The following is a 20,613-nucleotide window of genomic DNA, read 5'->3' as shown; positions in this document are numbered from 1 at the left end:
CGGAAATTTTTCATCAAAACAGGTGAACACAGGATTTGATCATGTGCCGTATGGAGTGCGCTGTCAGTGGACTGGTCGCGGCGAAGAGAGTTACACCATGTCGCATGTTTGCATTTGAAGCCCATGCCTCTCGCCGTTCGACAGATGTTGCCTCTGCCACTCCGCATCTTCTAACACCACGATTCATGATACACTTATCTGAGTTTAGCACCACCGCACTGCAGACGTTTGTTCCGTCGCTGGCATTAACACTCGGCTTTGTCCAAGTGCACTTTAGCATTGCGCTGCACTCTATCGGGAGTGTCAGACACTCTGAGTACGACCCTGTACGACACTCAGTCCGGCACCCATTACGCTAAGGGCCGTTACCGGCCGTTTAACGACGGCGCATCTCTGGGTCTGCAGCGGCGGCCGCCGTCCGCAGATGCTAATCGGCTCGTCTGTAACTGGCGCGGCTGTTTCACTGAGCTGTAGCCGCCTCGGCCCGGTGGGGTGCCGGCTGTCCCTCTGCAGCTGGTGAGCGCGCTGCGCGCAGCCCGCGGCATTATTTGCGGAGCCGGCGAGCTCCCGCTGCCGAGCGGCGAGAAATAAATTGGATTAGGTTTCAGCCGCGCCAATCTGTGATGGATTCGCCGGGCCCATCGGGGTGCCGCGATTAAAGAGGCCATCGCAGCCCGAGCGAGCGCGGTCGGTGGCAAGCGATGGTATGCGTCTGCCTGGCTGTGCTGCTAGCAGGGGGAGCCGTACCATGGTATGTGGTGCATGTGCTGTGATATGTGTGATGTGATGTAACGCACCGCCTTGTACTGAAGGATCGGGGCTAGCTGCACTGTGCGTAGCTCTGTGTAATTTATTTGCCACCGCGCCGACAGACGCCGGCGAACAAAAACGGTCGGGTGGGCGCTCGACGAGCTGTCAGCGGGGAGGGGAGGGGTATCTGTCGACGGGGGAGTGCTCGCCGGAGCGTGTTCTGACGGCCGACCACCCTGAGACAGACGAGGAGCGACAGGGAAGGTCGCACGCAGCGAAGACAAGTCCCTAAAATAGAGGGCCTAAAGGAGAGGACCGAAAAGAGAGGGGTCCAGCGATTGAGGTGGTTAACTAGGAGTGGTCTCTTGGGTAGGTATACGAGGGTATACGAACTCTGACTGATGACGATCGCGTATGGGGCAGTCTCTTTTCTTCGTTTACCAAAATTCATCGTCTGATGCTTCTGCATGCAATTATTTCGGACAATACGGACCGAATTTGCTTTGAAAAACCATCCGCTCCACTAGAATTGATCTAATGATCACGCACCGTTTTGAGCGAGATCTGTGCCGGCCTTTTCTACTTGCACGAGTATAATGCTAGGCTGCGCCTAGCGAGCCCCCTCCGCTCGTCGCACTGTCTCACTGCATCCGATATCGCTATTTGTAAGGCATTTATGTGATAGTAAATCGACCAGTCATCACTATCATTGGCCATCGCGTATTCAAGCAGGTGATATGCCAACGCGAAACGGTCGCATGCACAATGCGCAATGCAATGCACATGTGTCCGGCTTTGCGAATGTAAGTACGTGCACATATATAATCAAATCGTTTGGGTGGCCGTTTGTCTATGCTCCTGCAATGCAAAACCGTTTACAGTTGATACATTTAGCTCACAGTATTAGCACATTTGTATTTATTTACGAGGAAATTACGATGTTTTCCCCTAACCATCCGAAGATACCGCGAGCACCTGAACACATTCAGCCGTCTCTTGGCTCTATACCGTCTGGCTGTGCGTCTCACAGGTGGCCACTGTTGAAGAGCTGACTCATGTGCAAAGGTCCAATGGTGGGCCCAGCACTGAACCCTGTGGACAAACCGACGCTGGCCTATGCGGGCCGGGTGATGCACTGGTGGGGTCGACAGTCGCCCCTGTGGCCGTCTAATACTATCACCGTGCCCAGCACAGCTGGCCGAGCCATGTATACTTTTTATTGCCGTTTTACTATCCGCCGCTAGTTAATGAAAACCGCGCCGTTCTGTGGCTTTCCGGACCGTGTGCCTTATTTACGACTACCCGCTAATGAAATTTGCATGAATCATTTGACTGCCCCGCCGTGCTGCCGGGAACGCTAGTGTCCCCCCGCTGTGCTCGGGCTATTGGGAACCGCCGCCTTTGGTCTTCTGGCTGCTTTCGGCGACAACCATTTACAAGTGCACACATTGCAAACACCGCAGTTATCGAATGTGGACAGGCTCTTGATAAAGGCTCGTTCACACCGTTTATCGCCGGTGTGATTTCGGCGGCGCCGTTTGATCCAATGACGTCAAACAGTGATTCCATTTGGGCCATAAATTGGTGGCCGAGATACGGCGGCGGTCGTCATTGGAGGCCACTTCTTGGCGCTGTGTACTCAGCTGAGCCCTAATGGCGCACGGTGGGGTTCGATACCGGCCGGCTGTGAGTGTTTGTTGACCCAGCACCTGTGCGCTGCGATCAAAGAGCCAGAGTGCACCGCAGGGACACTTATGCGGGGACAGCATAGGGTGTAACAGACGGCCATTTGAGCTGTCCGCCCGTGTAATGGAGCCTGCTGAAGCTATCGTTTCATAGCGTGGGAGTATAAAGCGATTGAGCCAAATGCAGCAAATTCGGCAGCCCCGGATTCTGATCCTGATATCAGCACCGATAGTCTGGTTTTCTGAGTTTTCGGAGGCGGTGATTTAATGTTTCCATTAGATTCCAGACATCTGCAATGGAGTCTATCCAGATTAGAAATCGTCGTCGCTTTTGCACCGGAACCCCGGCCTGACAGCAACGCCATCCAGTCACAACCCGGGATTGCTTCCAATCCACATCACACCGGGACGGCTAGTGCCATTTCCTGTTTGGGGGCGGACCTCGCAACTTTTCAATCTCCGCCAGCGGCGGGGTGCCTTCAAAGGCCCGCACCGTCGCCCCTCCCCTGTACCGTCCCGCACCATGGCTGACCCCCGACCCCGTGACCCGTGTCAGCTGAATGCCTCCCTCTGGTCCGGCAAACCCGTGTCACCAAGGGCCGTGATTAGATGAAAGTGCGATTTAGGTTTTTTTAAGGAATGAGTACCTTAGCAGTTAGGTGTTTGTCGACCGTCGTTATTCCGTCGTTTTGAACCGCTCAAATGAAGCGAATGCATTCATAAAGCTACTATCAGAATACAGAGTTCTACCTTTGCTTTTATTGAGTGTTCCGGTGGTCGCTGACCTCGGTGACCGCTCGCTCACCATCAGGGTCACGCCTCTCACACCGCTGCCACCGTCTCTTCCCTCAGGGATGGACCCGTCGACCCGCGTCCAGCTGCAGTCGCCCTCCTCGCCGGCGGCCATCGTGCCCGGCGCTGACGTCACACTGCGCTGCCGCGCCGACGGATCCGGTGACGTCACTTACCAGTGGTTCCGCAACGGCGTGCGACTGACACGAGCACCGCGCCGTGCGCTGCGCAACAAACGTCTTCAGCTGAGCGCCGTCCGGCCGGCCGACAACGGCGTCTACTCGTGCCGCGCCACAAACGTCGCTGGCAGCGCGCACAGTGACGTCACTTTCCCGCTCATCGTGCCCGGTGAGTATGACGTCATCAAATGAAGGTCCTCACTGGGAAAGCACTGCCCAGTGAAGTTTATATGGTATTTAAGCAACCAAATAATACTGCTCTTGGGTAATGGGTATGACATTTTTTTTAGCTTCTTGCTCTTTTTCGATTCAATACATGCACTCAGGTAAGAACTGATTCTACGAACAGAGAACGGATCCGATGAACTTCCCTGGCATTGCATTATTCATCAACCAAATCCCTAACTAAACGTTAAATGTTGAACGCAGCCATCAAATTGTAATTATATACAGCACCGACATCCGTCGTTTTGTAACGGGTGCCAATCGTCTGCCAATGAATGCACGCCGCTTTGATCCAATGCACGCCTCCTAAAGACGTTCAAATGCCTCAGCCTCTCATCGATAATCCGCCACTGTAGGCCCACTAAATGCAGAACATGTCAGTGCATGGAGGGCGTATCGGGCCGTCGAAGGGCGCGCTACAAGACGGGTGTCGGTGCCACTCATGTTCTGCCCGATGGATGAGCTAGCCCCGGCCACGAGCAGCCGTAAGCTCTGCCCTGTCGCGGGCGGGGTTCGCGGAACGGCCTGCCTTTGGGGCGGCTCGAACACGCGTCGTCGTGTTATAGGCAGGTCTGACAGGACGGCGTTTAGAAACCGATCCAACGGCCGTGTCGCTGGCCGCAGGTAATGAATCTTCGATGAGCTGAATGTCTTTAACAAAGTAAGGCTCGATATGCCAACGTGAACAAAGTAGCGTTTTATGTGAATGATTAAGATATCGGTTTGCGAATAATTTCACCCCAATTGCGTGCTACTCGATGAACTCTTAAATATAAAATATTACACCTTTTCTTGTTCATGAGGTGCTTTGGTTGCCAATCAATGCAGGTGGCATCTATCTACGGTCAATTGATCTGCAGTGCGGCAAAGTGCCGCCTCGGAATCTATTTAGGACTTTGTCAAAATATTCCGTCCCCACAGAGCTGACAAATGAACCAAAGGCTAAGCGGGCGCACGGATCTGTGACAATTCACACACAGCTTTGGTGTCACTGACCGACGTGACGTGTGTCAAAGGTGACAGTAACAGTCTTTCAATATCAGTTTCTTGACAACAGAACAGTCGCCCGGTGACAATCATGCATGATGGCAATCGACAGTCTCGCGACGAAGTCGCTCTACGAGTATGACATAACCGCTAACAATATGTGACCGTCACTCGGTGACAGTCTGTGACGACAGAGTGTTAGTCGCTCGGTCAGACTGTCACAGTCGCTCAGTGACAGTCTGTGACAGTCTAACCGACTGTAAAAGTCGCTCGGCGCCGTACTCCGTTCTGTCGTCGGCCGGTGCTGGCGGCGTGATTAACTGCCTCGTGACACAGTGGCGCGCCGCTCCTCCCGGTAATTAATGCACCGGATGGGCTGACGACCGCGACTGCCCACGTCGCCACCTAACGAACCGACACGACTCAACACGGCAGCGGCGCCAAACGCCACCTGCGGACCGGGCTGTCCGCCGCCCGCCGGGCAGCCCAAACCATCGCCCATTGTCCACTCGGCCCGTTACCAATGAACGATAAATCTCGGTCATGTTTTCACTTATGAAGCGTTTTCTGTCAGAGTTTGAGGGTGACGGTATGCTCATGTAGCAAGGCGCTCTGCACGTATCGTGCAGGCCAAGGGAATGTCCGTGCAGTCATCCGATCAGATAATGACAGGTGCTTGTGATTAGCATTTTGTGGATTATTCAGGTGAACTAAAAATGCTTTGTATGCCACTGTTCTGACGCGTACTTTTGTCTTGTCGCGTGCTGTAGATCGGCTTGTCAGATTTTTACGACTTATGAAATCCGTAGGTGTGCACTTAGAAGGTTCGGTGAGCGGAATATAAAATATAAAAGCGACGTTTTCAAGCCATGTTCCGGAAATTTGGTTTGAATTTCCTAAGCATAAGTCAAATACCGCACCATTCCGCACCATTCCGCACCAATTCGTAGTGTGCATATACCTTTATGTATATGTTTTTCGGTGTTGACGTACGATGAGAGTGCGTCTACTCATCGATTGGTGCTTAACGATACATAATAGGTAATGTGCTAACTATCTGTTTGGCATCGTTGATCAGCTACGAAGGTCAACAATCTTATTTGCGCGATAGCCGAGCAAACAAGATGATATTATCAAACATCTCCACTCATCAGCATGTGGTGGAGCATATCACACATTGGCAGCTGATGGCTCAGTCACGGTCCACTGAGAAGCTCGGCGGTGTCGCCGAACTCTGTTGAGCTGGGTTTGCGCCTTGCGGTGAGCTGAGCTGAGATCTTAGTGAGCAAATGACTCAGATTAAATGGTATAGTACATTAGAGTTGTCGGTCAGCAGGGCGGCGTTTCTGGTCAGCACTGTTTCCGCTGGCCGTCGCTGGTTTCTGGCCGTCGCCATGTCCCCGCTGACCCTGCTGACAGTCATTGCTATTTGCTCCCTATTTGTATTTGTATTGTATTTGTATTTACATTTAAGAGCGATCCACATACAAAGTGCGTGGCGATTACTGCTCAGAATCCGTATCCGCGGTTGCTAATCTAATCATTCAAAACAGTTGCACATTCACTCACGTCAAAACAAGGACAAAACACTCTCAGGACAGCCTCATCGCTTTTACCCACCCCTATCCTATTGGTCAGCGACGATGTGCTGATTCATCGTCCACGATTGCGGCTTTAACAGCGCGGGCGAAGCGGGCGGGAGGCTGGTCTCTGACAGTCGCTGTCCCTCCTGGTCCCTGACAGCCTCTATCTCCGCTGGTCCCTGGTCACGCTGTCCCCGCTAGTCCTTGGTCCCGCTGGTCTCTGGTCCCGCTGGTCTCTGGTTACGGAGCGAGCGAAGCGAGCGGAGTCTCATACTGGGAAAATCCTGAGTATGAGCGGCCGGCCGGCCGGCCGTGGGGACGCTCTTCAAAAGCTAATATCTTAGGAACGGGACACCCGATTGACAAGCGGTCTTCTTTACTGAATGTCACTTGGACGTAAAAGTTCTGTGGTGTGATGGCCACCATGCGTTCTTGCCAACCACCGCACGTGGCGCGTGGTAAAGTTGGACATTTTATAAGAACCCCCAAAATTGCAACCTCAATAACGGCACAACGGTTGGGCCGATTGAATTGAAACTCGGTACACAGTTAGGTCTCCATCAGATAATTCATCTGCATGTGTTAATGTTGGGGTGCTACAGCACGTGCGCACGTGCAGGGGGCGCTCCCAGATCTCGAGAACGGCTGGGCCGATTGCGCTCAAATTTGGTACACGGTTGGGGACCAGGTAGGGTGCCGTGCAAAAGTCAGTTTGGACCCCGCCTGCACGTGCGCACGTGCAGTGTGCCGCTTCCAGATCTCGAGAACGGCTAGGCCGAATGCGCTGAAATTTGGCACATCGCTAAAGACCGGTTAGTAGGGTGCAGTGCACAAATTAGTTGGAGGTACCCCCTCGCAATTTCGCACGTGCAAGGCCCATCCTCTCGCTCGCTCCGTTGGTCGCCCAAAAGGCGTTTTACTGGTTACGTTATCCCTGCTGGTCGCTGTTCCCGCCGTCCCGCTGGTCCTTGGCCCCGCTGGTCTCTGGTTACATTGTCCCTGCTGGTCTCTATGTCCCGCCGTCCCGCTGGTCTCAGTCACGCTGTCCCCGATCTGAGACCGACCAGGCGCCCCTCCACCCACCGAGCGGGGGCTGCCTCATCAATCACCACCGCCCAGCGCTGCGGGAAGCCGGGCGCTCACTCTGGAACCAGAAGACTGACAATGGAACCAGGCACAGTGGAACCGGCATAGTGGAACTGCAGGCACAGTAGATTCAGGCATGAAATCAGACGGCTCATTACTCGTATTCTCCTCGATGACGACAGCGTTCTTTAAGTTCACTTATGCCGTGATCGTATAGATATTATATGAATTTCACACCCTCCGGGAAGGGGCGATGACCGGGGTCAGAGGTCACACTGGTGGCAGCGACCGTCACGGAACAGACGCTACCGCTACTATCAACAGTCGTTGCGTGAATAAATAAACGAGCTCCCTGACACGCATTCACAAGTCATGGTACTGTGGGCGTCCGTTAGTTATTTGTTATCTTTTCGAGCTTTCGAATTTTGTCATCGAAATACACGCAAGTTTAGGTATTGAACTATGCTTATGCGAGAACATTGACATTTCGTTACTTTTGTCCTATTGCATTGCCACCTACCAGCCCTGCAGCAGGTGTGCAACTGCATACGACACAATGATGTTATTTCTTTTTGGTCGCTCTGTGATTTTTTAGGTGTCGTCTTATAATTACGACGCCTACATATGGGACATGATGTGTGGACAAATGTGACGCCAGACCATTGTTGGGTTGGCCCCACCTTTGGCAACTCGGGTCTCCCCCTTTTCAGCCGCGGCTGGACCTGCCAGTGGCCATGCTTTGCAATTTGCCCCCTCGCTGATGGTCCGCCGGTCCCTGCCGCAGGTCCTGACGCGCCGCAGGTGACCACGGTCCCGCGGGACCAGCTGGTCCGCCGCGGGACCACGGCCACCTTCAGATGCCAGTACCGGAACGCCGAGACCACCGAGTGGTTCTTCGGGGACCGAGGACCACTGACGTCATCGGGGTGAGTGCGTGGTGACGTCATTATTTTGTTGTGCTCATGCATCAATCTTTTTTCAATTGTGATATGCCTTTTTTATTTTTGGGTAGGAGAATCATAACTTAGCTTATCAGTAAACGCGCCCTCGGCACAATTAATACGCCCCTTGTTGTAATCCTGCGCTAGGTCAACAGTAATACAAATTATTACTTTATTATCAAAGACTCAGATTTTCGGCATAAACTTTGTCGATAGTACATCAAAGAACAGTGTTTGTGTATAGATGATGTTCTACTACCACCGATCACACAGCCCCGACATCTGATTAATGTCAGCAAATGGTGTGGGACATTTCATCGAACAGAAAAACATTCACTCATGGGCGTACATGTGACAGCTTCAGACACCGACATCTGTCCAGCTTTCCGAGAATCAGTACCGGGTAAAGGTTTGTAAGTCTGCGCGATTAAGGCCGATAACAGGCGATAACGCCGACTGGAATTGGATTGGGCTCCACGGAATCAGATCATAAATGTTTATGTCACGAAATGCTCTTCATACGGTGTGCGATCGTGCGGCATTTTAGATATGACGCTTTGTAAGGAGCATGGACTTTGCGGACTTGTTTCGTTTATTTGCCTTTGATGATGCCCTCGCATTTACAAGAGCGGTCGTCTTCGAATTTATCCCGCCCACTTCACTTCTTACCCTGCTCCCTGAGGCTGGATATGATTGATTACATCATCTTATAGTGATTGCTAGACTTCCAAACTCAATTGCAGGCATTGGACCTCACTTGGCGCTTCTCCCCTTTAAATCCATCGAACTTCAGGCGTGAGCCAGGCTAGGCTAGAACACTCAGGCCTGAACACTGCCTGAGTGGTATTAGCCGTTTTCACGACGGCCATCTGGTACGCATTTGGTGCAGATTAGCTGCAGATTTGGTCAAATTAGGTTCAGTGTATCTCTTAGTAGCTATCAGCTAGGGTTGCACTAATTGCTTATATGCCTGTTTTGTCATATTATCAGAGAGTATCATCGATTAAAACGCTGAAATAAATTCATAAAATAAAGATATTTGCAGTAAAAGATATTAGATGCAGATTTGGTCAAATTAGGCGCACTCGCCGGATAGCCCGTCGTGAAAACGGCTAATTAGAACCGTATTGATTTTGCATCTCCTATACGCCACTATAAAATCGCATCTGAATGAAGCAGGCTGCTGCAGCGTTGAATTGATCAAAAGAGTTCGGTATTCGTATCACGTTCGTGACATTTCGTTTGTCTAATTGACCTGCCTCAGGCATGGTCTCAACAGAAGCACTGCGTGTTCAGTTTAGAACGCTTTTACGTGGAACAGCGGTATGCTATGTGCGCAGCCCACGTCCCGCAGTGCAAAAGGACATGTTTCCTCATGCCAGGGCATTGTGAGCTTCGAGTTGAAATGGAGCTTGGCACGGACGGCTGCCAAGCTCAGTCGTCCGTGTCAGGAGCCTCTGCCATAGGATCCTGGCAGTCTATGGCAGAGACTGACTCTCGTTATACATTTAGGAATTAGGCCTAACACGATTATGTAGTTTAGGTTCTGTCATGCGTTAAACGTATGTCTTACTCATTACATCTCACATCAGCCTGTGTATGCTCCGATTGAGAAACGTTCTAAGTTTTATCTCTAAGGATCGCATTTGCGTTTATCGTTCAGAACTACTGCTTTTGCTGCGCGTGAGGACCGCTCTTGGGTATGCTAAAACAGAGCAGATGAACCTCAACAACATCGTGTTCTGATCGCTACCAATTGTTGTACTCACCCAGCTCAGCTCAGCTACCCCAAGTCTCAACCATTCTGTGATGTTGTTGATGCAGGCCAAGTCAGTTAGCCTTGCAGTGGCCGGAAGCATTTCCTTACCTGACCTAACTACCTCGTTTCGAATAGCTAAGTGCGTTGGGGTTGGACGCGATCGTTGCTAAGACCGTGAGTCAGTCTACAGCGTCTGCAGAATGACGACAGCTCAAGCTGTTTGCGCGCAGCAGCGAGCGAAAACAGCTTGAGCAAAGGACAGCTGAAGTAAAAGATGACTAGAGCAATAAGCAAGAGGCAGCATCGAGACAGCTTCAGTCAACAGTTGACGCCTTAGTTAAATGATATTGGACGGGAGCAGCTCACCGGGGGCTCACAGCTCCGTCTGGCTCGATGGACGGACGGGGGCCTCGCGTGCGGCGGCCTCCCGCATGCCGGGGACATGGGTGTCACCACAGCGGGAAATACGAGGGACGCGGACTGGGCTGCCGTGCTCTGGTCTGTTCCCCTGCAGCACGGGTCACTGGTCGGTATCAGGGGTCAGCAGTCACTGCTAGCGGTCACCGGTCACTGCCCCGGCCGGCAGTGGTGGTCACTGGCTTTACCCAGTGCTTTAACCGGCATCAACAGTCACTGGTCGGCACAGTGGTCACTGTACCTTCAAGAACAGAGAAACCCTATCGACACGCTGTCTACGCTCAGTCTGCAGTCGGATGAACCTGTTGATATACCACTTATCACTAGTTATCGCCCATTGGAACCAATCGAGACTGATAACTCTCAATGAGCCGGAACCCATCAGTTGAGGAGGAAGCAGATGTAAAGGAGAGAAACTATCATCGAGGAAACATTCCGACTCGCAAGATGTCCTGTACATAGTTCTGGTCGACCCCCATACCCTGTCTGTACCCTTCGAGAAGAAGTAAACAGTGCTATCTAATGGCACTCTGCTCTGACGTTCTCTGTACCCCACTCTGTGTCGTACCCACGTACTCCTGTCTGACCTCTGTACCCCCTGTACCGCCGGCAGGAAGTAGTTACAGGGTGCTGTCCAACTGTGCTCTGTTCTGATGTACCCCAGTACCCTCGTCTGACCGCTGTACCCCCATGTACCGCCGGCAGGAAGTACACGGTACTGTCCAACGGTACGCTGCTGGTGTCGGACGTCTCTGAGGCAGACGTCGGTTGGTACCACTGCGTCGGGCGACAGTCGGCGAACGAGGCCAACCCGCAGACCTACAGCGCGCAGCTCGTACTGGCCTGTGAGTGACCAGGACCCCTGTGAGTGACCCTGGGGGGGGGGGGGGACGGACAGTGAACGAGGCCAACCCACAGACCTACAGCACCCAGCTCATACTGGCCTGTGAGTGACCCGCACACAGAGGGGAGTGGGCAGCTGATTGAACATTTGCCCCTGGGGCTGGACGACCTGACCCTTGTCGGTATGCCCGCGCCATCGGGACTGTTTAATTTGATATTGCCTTACCATCTGATCTCACCAACCGTGATCCAACCTGCCATGATCTTACCAGCCGTGACCTGACCTTCCATGACCTCACCAGCGTGACCTGGCCTACAATGACCTCACCAGCCATGACCTGACCAGCCATGACCTCATCAGCTGTGACTTCTCGCTCCGTGGTCTAATCAGACATGACCTGACCTATACAATGACCCAATCAGCTGTGCTCTAACAGGCCGTGACTAAACTGACCTGCCCTCCGCCCTCCGGCAGACCTGGAGCCGCTGACTGCCCGCTCGGTGGAGCCGCCGCCGCCGCTGCCCCAGCTGTACGTGGTGCCGGCGGGCCGCCCGTTCCAGCTGAGCTGTCTGCCGCCCGAGGGCCGGCCCCCGACTGCCGTCTGGTGGGAGGCTCCCGACGGAGCCGTGCTCGGAAAACCGCGCAAGGTAGGCAGGGGATAAGGCTGAACGGGGTCACACAGGGCTCAACATGTGACCAACGGGGCAGGGATATTGATGTTTTATCCGCAGGTTGATTTTTCCTCGACATATTTAGAGTCCTTTGGCTATCGGTGTTATTGAATGTATTTAGTCTAGCGGAGTTCCTGCTGCAACCGTAAGTAAGGACTGAATCAACTTGTGTTTTTGTCCTCTTTTATGTCGCTGTCATTTGCACTCGTCCTTTTCGGATCCCTGGCCTTCCTCATAATGGCTAACGCTATAGCGTTAGTCAGAATTTATTCAGAATATTCAGAATATATTCTGACCGGACGTGTGCTCATCGGCAGGAGCCGGCCGTTCTGTCCCTGGACCTGGCCCGTCAGAGCCACTCGGGAAACTACAGCTGCGTGGCCGAGAACCTGTCCGGCACCAGCAGCCTGCAGGTTCAGGTGCTCGTCACAGGTCAGTGGTGACAAGGTCGAAGAATCGTCCATCATCTAGGGCTAATACTTCTCCCAGTGAAGCGGATCTAGAGAGATGGCTGGGTAAGTGACGGGGACTGGGGAAGACGGTTGGGTGCGGTGCACTCCATGAGAGATCGTTGAGGGCTGTGGATGTCGTCACTGTGTGGGATCTGTCCTGTGGCCTTCACAAGGCAAAGGCTTGGTGGCGACGGTGGCGACGGTACTTGACCCAGTTCTTGGTAGGTATGTGATGTATGCCATATGTCTGTCGTGTGACTGTGCAGCTTTTTATATGCTTCTTTTGTACCATGTTTTGTCAGATTGCTGGGAAACGTGCTTGCAGGCAAGAGGGTAAATGTTTAGTGCTATAGTGCAGTTGTATACAATGCTTTGGATTTTCCACAAACAGTCGCATTGGATGGCGATCGTAGAAGCCACGTGTTGGCGACTCTTTGGCATCCCAAGACTTCCACGATAGAATACCTGTATCTTTGGGTATCAACGAAACGCAATCATCGATCACTCGAACCAAATGCGTCCCCAACTGGTCTGTAGATCCTCACATGCTGAATCGACCCTTATCCAGGGTTTCTGGGCCATGAATTTCTGTCTGTGGCCGCCTACTTCCCCTACTAAGTAATGTGTTCTGACTGTCTCACAGCTCCCCCGGAACTGGCGGCGGGGCCGTCTAACGTCATCACCGAGGAGGGTCGTCCTGCTGAACTCAGCTGCCTATTCAGGGACCTGCAGCGACGCTTCGCCACCGTCACCTGGCTGAAGGACGGCCAACCGGTCAGCACGCCCAGCAAGGTATGGGGAGAGGACTCAGTGGGCTGACCTGGTGGTCCATTATCAGCCAGACAGACCTCAGGTGCCCTGACTGATCTATGGTACCCTCTCTGGCCTTAACCTTTATCTAGACTGACCCTGACTGACCCAGGTGCCTTGTCTGAACTCTGCGATACTCTAAGTGACCTCTGTTACCCAGACTGGCCTCTTCTACCCTGGCTGTCTTCGGGTGCCCTGGCTGACCTCAGATACCTTGACTGACCTCAGATACCTTGACTGACCTCAGATACCCTGACTGACCTCAGATACCCTGACTGACCTCAGGTACCCTGACTGACCTCAGGTACCCTGACTGACCTCTGTGATACTTTGATTGACCGCTGTGATACCCTGACTGATCCCTGGTACCTTGACGGATCTCAGGTGCCCTCACAGACATCTGGCACTCTGACTGACCTGTGAGTTGTGACTCTCTGACTGACCATCATGCTTTGCCATCCTGGACCACTTACAGAAGCACATAGCTACCATCCCTCCATGGTCCCCGTCGGCGGTGCTTAGATGACCAGTCTCTCTCCTCCCCTCAGGTGACTGAGGACAGCGACACACTGGTGATCCCAGTGTCGGAGCTCTCTGACGCCGGCCAATATCAGTGTGTGGTCAACGCCACCGGGTTCCAGCCAGTCGTCTCCCCGGAGGCAACTCTCACCGTCCGAGGTAAGTAGGGGACATTTGAACAACATAAGATGTTCGTCCTGCTTGATACTCGATATCTGTTAAACACGACTGGTAATTACATTTGCCAAATATTCGCTTGTTTTCGTGATGGGAGGAAAGAACTGCTAGTGTTTCTAAACAGAGACAAAACGTGTCGGAGTTCGCTCTTTGTATGCTTAAAATTGCCACTTTTGTGTCGTGCGTGTTTGCCGCAATGTACAGCCCTCAGCAGACTGCGTGGTAACTGGTAGGTATTCTTTTTTCGAAAAAAAACGGTAATAGCTCAAAGACTATGTTACCAGTCGGTCGGAACTCATTGCACATAGATGCGCCATGCTACACTCCTTCGATTGGGTCTATCACTAAACAATGTATATGCTTTGCGTGGCAACAAAATGCAAAAGTTTGTTTTGGGGGCAAATATAAACTTTTGGGTTTTGTTGCCAAACTGGATTGAAAATGAATACGATGGTAATGCCAATCTAAGGTGCGGTGTCTCGCGTGTCTTGCTGTTACGATTTCCGAGTGACCGATAGCATAGTATCCGCGTTATTCTCGGTTTTGTCGAAAACAGAATACCTACCACGCAGTTTGCAGAGGGCTGTACCTCTACAAAGTAAAAAAATGAACAAAGAACGTTGACCACCACCCGGCCTCCACCGTGCTGACCTGCCCGACCTCTGCTGGCGCTACAGAGAAGCTCAAGTTCTCTCCGCGGCCGGTGAGCCAGGCGCTGGAGCTGGACAAGCCGGGCCGGCTGCACTGTCGCGCGGCCGGCAGCTCGAAGCCTACCGTGGGCTGGGTGCGAATCCTGCCCTCCGGCCGGCCGCAGTTCGAGTGGCCCCCGCACGTGACAGACGTGAACGGGACGCTGCAGTTCAACCCCGTGCGGGAGTCGGATGGTGGAGAGTACAGCTGCGTGGCTACCAACGCGCAGGGCTTCATCAACGCCACCGTCAACCTCACCGTGGTCGGTGAGTCAGCTGCAGCGGGAGGCGGGTGGAGAGAGGCAGGCCGGAGAGGCGTTTTGGGTAGAGGAGCTGAAGATTAGCGAGGGATCGAGAAGCCAGAGTGGGACTCGTTTCGGCCACTTGCTGAATCACACGGTTTTCCTAAAGTCGTTAATGACCATGGTGACCAATGAGGCTTTGATAAGTGGTCGACTTTTTCGCGAAATAACCTAGCTTTCTTGTGGACTTTGATACCCTGCAGACTAAGACTCCTATGTACAGTATTAATCGATCGCATCCCACGCAGCAGTACCCTCCTTCCCTCTCTGACGGCTCGTGCTGGCCTTATCTCCAGTGACGCCCAAGTTCCTGACGCCGGCCCGCACTCCGCTGGAGGCGGTGGTTGGTCGGTCGGTCCTCATCGACTGTCAGGTGTACGGCCGGCCGGAGCCCAGCGTTCAATGGGACAAGGACTCCAAACTGACCGGCCTCGACGACTCCAGGTCAGTTCGGAAGGAATGGGGGCGGGGGGGGGGGGCTGGAGATCCGCGGTTAGTCGGTCCCGTCCCGACCGAATGGAAATAGTGCCGCGTACTATTCTATCTTTCTCGCCGATTTATTTGCAAATCGGTTTGGGACGAGTGAGGCAACCAGCTCCGAATATACTTGGTATAACAATAACAGATCAAGATAGTTATATCTATGTAGGCTGCCTTTTTTGATGTGCCAATGGTCCTCTCTGTTTAAACACCCAAAACCCGACCAATTTTCATCAGCTTCATTAACACGTTTAGTAAATGTCCAAACGCGGGTCTTGCGAATGTTCAGTGTGTCCTCTCCCCGGCAAGTGTTTTTCTCGTCTCGTGTCAAGTCTAAGTGACTCGCCATGGTCTCGTTGTAACATGTCTGGTTGTATGTCGACAGGGTGGTGGTGCTGAAGAACGGCAGTCTGTACATCAAGGAGCTGCGCTACGAGGACGAGGCACGCTACGGATGTATCGCCGGGAACAGCGGCGGGTTCTCCCGGCAGGAAACCCAGCTGCTGGTCAGGTGTAAGTGATTACGCGAACACATAGCTATTTTAAGGATCAATTGGAAATTCCTGATTCATTCATGTGTTGCTTTACCAAGTTATATACAATTTATCGGCATTCATCACTTTTCAAAATCGGTATTCGACCAGTGCAGTCCATCGCTGTCCCACTTCTACATAAGTTCTAAACATGAGACAGCATTGTTACAACTCCTGCTATCCGCTGACGCCTATAACCCAGCTGAGGTCACTCCCTGCCACCGACTGGCCCTCCTCCTCCACCAGTGATGACCCAGCCTAGGTCAACCCTGCCGCCCACTGACCCTTCTCCACCGGTGGTGACCCAGTTGAGGTCACCACCACCCCTGCCGCCCACTAACCTCCCCTCCCCCTCCCTTCCGGCCGCAGCCTCCGAGTCGGACCTCACCCAGCGCGCGATGACGCCCGGCGTGGCTTCCGATGACGGCGGTCTGATGACGCGCACGGTGCTGATCACGGTGTCGGCCGCTGCCGCCTACCTGGTGCTGGTGGCCGGGCTGATGGCCTGGTGTCGCTACCGGCGCATCAAGAGGAAGCAGCAGTATCTGCGGACGGCTGCAGAGGGCACCAGCGTGCTCCGTGAGTGGACACCTGGCGTGCGAGCGTGTGAGATGGGTGGGAGAAGGTGTGGAGACATTCTGCTGGTAATTGGGTGATAGGTGAGATGGGAGAGAGTGAATGGATATGTAATTTGCCTCCAAAAATGTTTTTTTTTATAACGTTATTCATGTTGCCCAATGAACATATTTCGCGCTCAAACATTACCACGAAGCTGTACCAGACCGCTGAATGTTGCTTCTGAATAGTATGCCAAACACAAAAGAAAAAAAGCCAATCAAACTCTTGTAGCCTATCCACCACCTATCCGTGCTTCTATCCTCAGGATACTGAAATCCTTCTCCTCCACACCGCCACCCCCTTCCGGGCTGGACAGGCAACTTTATCTCATGCGGGCTGCTCCCTTGGAGCGGCACCGCTGCTCCCGAGGGAGCGCACCCCGTAACCGTGTGCAGTGAGTGCCTTGGGGCTGGGTGGCCTGTCTTCGGACGGGCTCAGCCCCGGCGACTCACTAGGATGCCTGCCCAGACCAATGTCTCCCCCTAATTCCTATCATCCTTCCGGCTCTGCAATGGTCTTGTCGACCGAAAGGGCCTAACCCAACAAAACAAACAAAAACAAACTCTTGTAGCCCTACCCCCGCTTTAGCCGTAAACTTTCTGGCACCGAACCGACTGTATGGTTTCTGACGCCCTGTTCATTCTGCCCGCAGTGGATAAGACTGACGGCGGCGGCAGTAGCGGTGGCGGCGGCGGCTGTCCCCGGGCGCGGTACATCCAGTACCCGGGCGACCTGGCTCCGTCAGACAGCGCCTCGTGCGGCTACCACAGCCCCTCGGTTCAGACAGCAGGTTACCATAGCTACCAGAGTATCCGGTCCGACTGCGAGGCGCCGCCCAGCTGTGGGCGCACCTCCGCGGCGGGCGCCTCTGACCGGTCCCGGCCCGAGAGACACCAGCTGCAGCCCGTCATGCCGCTCGGTGAGGCTCCGGGAGGGGCGGGGAGGTGGGGAGGAGGGGAGGAGGATACTGGTGAGTGAGTGAGGATAGTGGAGCGACTGAGAGGCGAAGTGAAGAAGAACAGAATAGAAAAAGAGGATATACCTTTGTGTTTACTTGAACGTTGATTTAGCAGACTCATCTCCCTTTGATACCTAATTCCTCTGGTTCACCAGCTCACAACACTTGTTATTCGCCTAGTTCTACAGCAAAATAAGAATTTTTCTACAAAAAAAAAAATACCTCGTCTTCTGCCTCTTTCGCATTCGAGCATTTGCACTGCCCAGCTCTAACACTGTGTCCCCCTCCCGCAGGTCACGGCGATTTCGGCGAGGTGTACCTGGCGCGGGTGAAGCGTCGGAAGCGCTCTGAGCGCGGCGGCACGTCCGACTCGGACCATCCCATCGTCATGGTGAAAACCCTGCAGAACCGTCAGTCGCACCTGGAGACGGAGTTCGCGCGCGAGGCGGAGCTGCACGGCCTGGTACCGGGCCACCGGGCCGTGGCCGCGCTGCTGGCCCACTGTCACGAGCAGCTGCCTCACCTGATGGTCGTCGAGTACACCGACTGGGTGAGCCGGCTGAGGGTATAGACTAAACGGAGACCCTGGCTGTCCTGTCTCTCTTCTTGTCCTGTCTCTTCTTGTGTCTTTTCTTGCAAAGCTGGAAAGCTTTGCTGCTGGCTGGTCCTCTGGCGCAGAGCGGGGCACAGTGAAGCAGAAGGCGAATCTTTCCGAGCTAAGTGAGGGCTGTGCTATGACTGGGTAATGCTGAAGCTAATTTAGCGGTGTTTGAGTGATCTATTTTCTGGTGTTTATCTGTTTAGCCGTATTACAAGAAAAACAATGGTATATCACTTTTATTTCGGCACGCGATCGACAAGCTTTCATAGATGCCCGACTTTATCTGAACTTCATCTTCGTTTCGGCAGGGTGACCTGAAGCAGTTCCTGCTGGCGACTCGGCCCGACTCGAGCCGGGGCGGTCCGCGACCTCCTCCACTGAGCGCAGCCCAGGCTACCAGCGTGTGTCACCAGGTGGCCGCTGGACTGGCGCACATCCACAGCCACGGCTTCATCCACAGGTAAGTTAATGTGAATGACTTACGCAATCGCACAATCTTAGTACACTTAGTACACACAGCCATACACGCTTACATTACCAGCTCTCTGCTATGTGTTGCACATTACCAGCTCTCTCGCCGGTCTGTATCTGACGCCACACCGCTCCCCCGTAGGGACGTGGCCACACGCAACTGTCTAATCACCAGCGGTCTGGGTGTGAAGCTGAGCTGCGGCAGGCTCTCGCACGACACGTACAGCGCCGAGTACTGCCTGCTGCGCGGCCGGCGGCTGCCGCTGCGCTGGCTGCCCGCCGAGGCCGTGCTGCGCGACCAGATGACCAGCCGCGCCGACTGCTGGGCCTGGGCCGTGCTCTGTTGGGAGGTGCTACGACGTGCAGAGCTGCCCCACGCCGGCCTCTCGGATGAGCAGCTGGCCCGCGCCGGGCCGCCGCCGCTCTCTGTGCCGGCCGAGGCGCCGGTGGACCTCGCCGCGGCCATGCACCGCTGCTGGGCGCCGGCCGTGGCGGACCGGCCCGACATGGGACACGTGCTAGACATGCTGGCTGGACCGCCGGACGGTGAACCGTGAACAGGGTACGCAGACAGGGGATGGAAGGACCGGCGGAGGGACTGCAGTGGTCCTCCGACAGGGTGATTTGGTGGACCGCTGAGGAGGAACAGTGGTCCGCAGTGTTTTGCTAGTGTGTCTACCAGTAGCAATGTCAGGACTAAACACATGCGGGCTCGTGGGTGCGATTGTGGAAGTGCAGCCATTTAATATCTATGTAGTATGATTATGTGGTTATAGGAAGTGAATGTTAACTTGTCATTACTGTCTTAAATGTTTGTTAGATCCGTATTACAGCGCTGTCATTATAAAATGGCGGCTTATATGTGCGTCAAGAGCGGTTAGCCAGGGTAACAGTGGTTTTATTTTTCGCCAACTTGGACAGAGGCAGCCCACAATCTGCCAAGGAGTCCGAGGTGGAATCAGTTTGCGCCAGGCAGAGTGTCTATTGGAGCCAGGCAGTGAGTCACTGCTGGAGTCGGGTGGATTTAATTGGAACGTTAGTTAGGTGGATTTGGAAATCGTCTATCCTCCAACCGCTGTGCAGTGCTGCCTCAATGGCAGCCGAGCGGTATGCTCTCAGAGGACTCAGTGTTCCACGGGGTAGTCCTGAGGACACGTCCTGTCCTGTACGTGTCCTAAGGACACTAGCGGCTTTGGACTCGGCTAAGCCGTCACGTCTCTCTGGTGAACTGTTCACTATTCGTATTCGCCGGGTCAGTTGCCTTGTCGTCTCACTATTGGGCGAACGTATGCGACATGATGCGCTAACACTCGTGATCAGCGCTCCCGTTCACGTGCAATGTGAGCTTGCTTCAGCGGGATTCCGCACTATGCGATTATGTGTTCTCGTGTATTTTCATGGTTATTGCTAGTCGTGCCACGCATGTGCCACTTGATTTGCCATACGACGTTTGGAGGAATGGATGTTTATTTGTTTTGCATTCTTATACTGCTGATCTACAATCGAGAGTCTAACAATGAACGTGCTGAGCAGATTGATGTCTTTATATTTATTATCGACGAAAGTGGGCTGCAATTAAATTCATACTCGTAAACCGATCGTATATAAGGAAATACGGACGTCTTCATTCACTTCATTCACGGATATTTCCACTTAATTCCACTCTCGAGTACCGAGCTTCATTAGGTATAGTGAAGCGGGAGGGAGAGATACGGTCACTTAATATGTAGTCCGAAATAACTACTGAACAGAACTTGAATTTGAAACACGTAAGTATCGTGAGAAGATTACGATTTAGTTTACACTATTTATACCTACTGTTGAAACGTTCACGCTCATCGTTGCAAGAGTAACCGCGGTAATACAATTGTGTATTTAAACTTGTGCAGGTCAGAGCGTTAACGCTATACAACGATCTATTCAGAATGCATGCTGGGAAACGGGGACTTGGCCCGCGCAAAAGTGGAACATACCTGGATGACTGTTCAGTTTTATTGCGCAATTGATGAGAAAAGGACATGCAGCAGCGAAAGGGTGAAGCCGCAGGAAGAAGAAGCAGCAAGCGTTCGAGATACGGCACCGGT

General features: G+C 53.3%; 1 protein-coding gene across 1 annotated transcript in view; it reads left to right on the top strand.

The window, feature by feature from the left end:
* LOC122372432 (inactive tyrosine-protein kinase 7-like) overlaps positions 1–20,063 on the top strand; it is a 52,735-nt gene extending 32,672 nt beyond the window's left edge. The window contains exons 3-17 of the mRNA XM_043349584.1: positions 3,288–3,575; positions 8,072–8,213; positions 11,110–11,249; positions 11,723–11,895; positions 12,237–12,351; positions 13,015–13,163; positions 13,730–13,859; positions 14,555–14,833; positions 15,165–15,312; positions 15,734–15,861; positions 16,251–16,460; positions 17,152–17,418; positions 17,751–18,007; positions 18,367–18,518; positions 18,672–20,063. Of these exons, the coding sequence (XP_043205519.1) occupies positions 3,288–3,575; positions 8,072–8,213; positions 11,110–11,249; positions 11,723–11,895; positions 12,237–12,351; positions 13,015–13,163; positions 13,730–13,859; positions 14,555–14,833; positions 15,165–15,312; positions 15,734–15,861; positions 16,251–16,460; positions 17,152–17,418; positions 17,751–18,007; positions 18,367–18,518; positions 18,672–19,086 (2,993 nt within the window). The 3' untranslated portion in view covers positions 19,087–20,063. The remainder of the gene's footprint in view (positions 1–3,287; positions 3,576–8,071; positions 8,214–11,109; positions 11,250–11,722; positions 11,896–12,236; positions 12,352–13,014; positions 13,164–13,729; positions 13,860–14,554; positions 14,834–15,164; positions 15,313–15,733; positions 15,862–16,250; positions 16,461–17,151; positions 17,419–17,750; positions 18,008–18,366; positions 18,519–18,671) is intronic.
* Positions 20,064–20,613: the final 550 nt, after the last annotated feature.

The sequence above is a fragment of the Amphibalanus amphitrite genome, unplaced genomic scaffold, assembly GCF_019059575.1.
Source record: "Amphibalanus amphitrite isolate SeventyFive unplaced genomic scaffold, NRLGWU_Aamphi_draft 001359F_arrow, whole genome shotgun sequence".
Lineage (NCBI taxonomy): Eukaryota > Metazoa > Arthropoda > Thecostraca > Balanomorpha > Balanidae > Amphibalanus > Amphibalanus amphitrite.
Note: the sequence above shows the minus strand (reverse complement) of the source record. Positions and strands in the feature narration are given on the sequence as shown.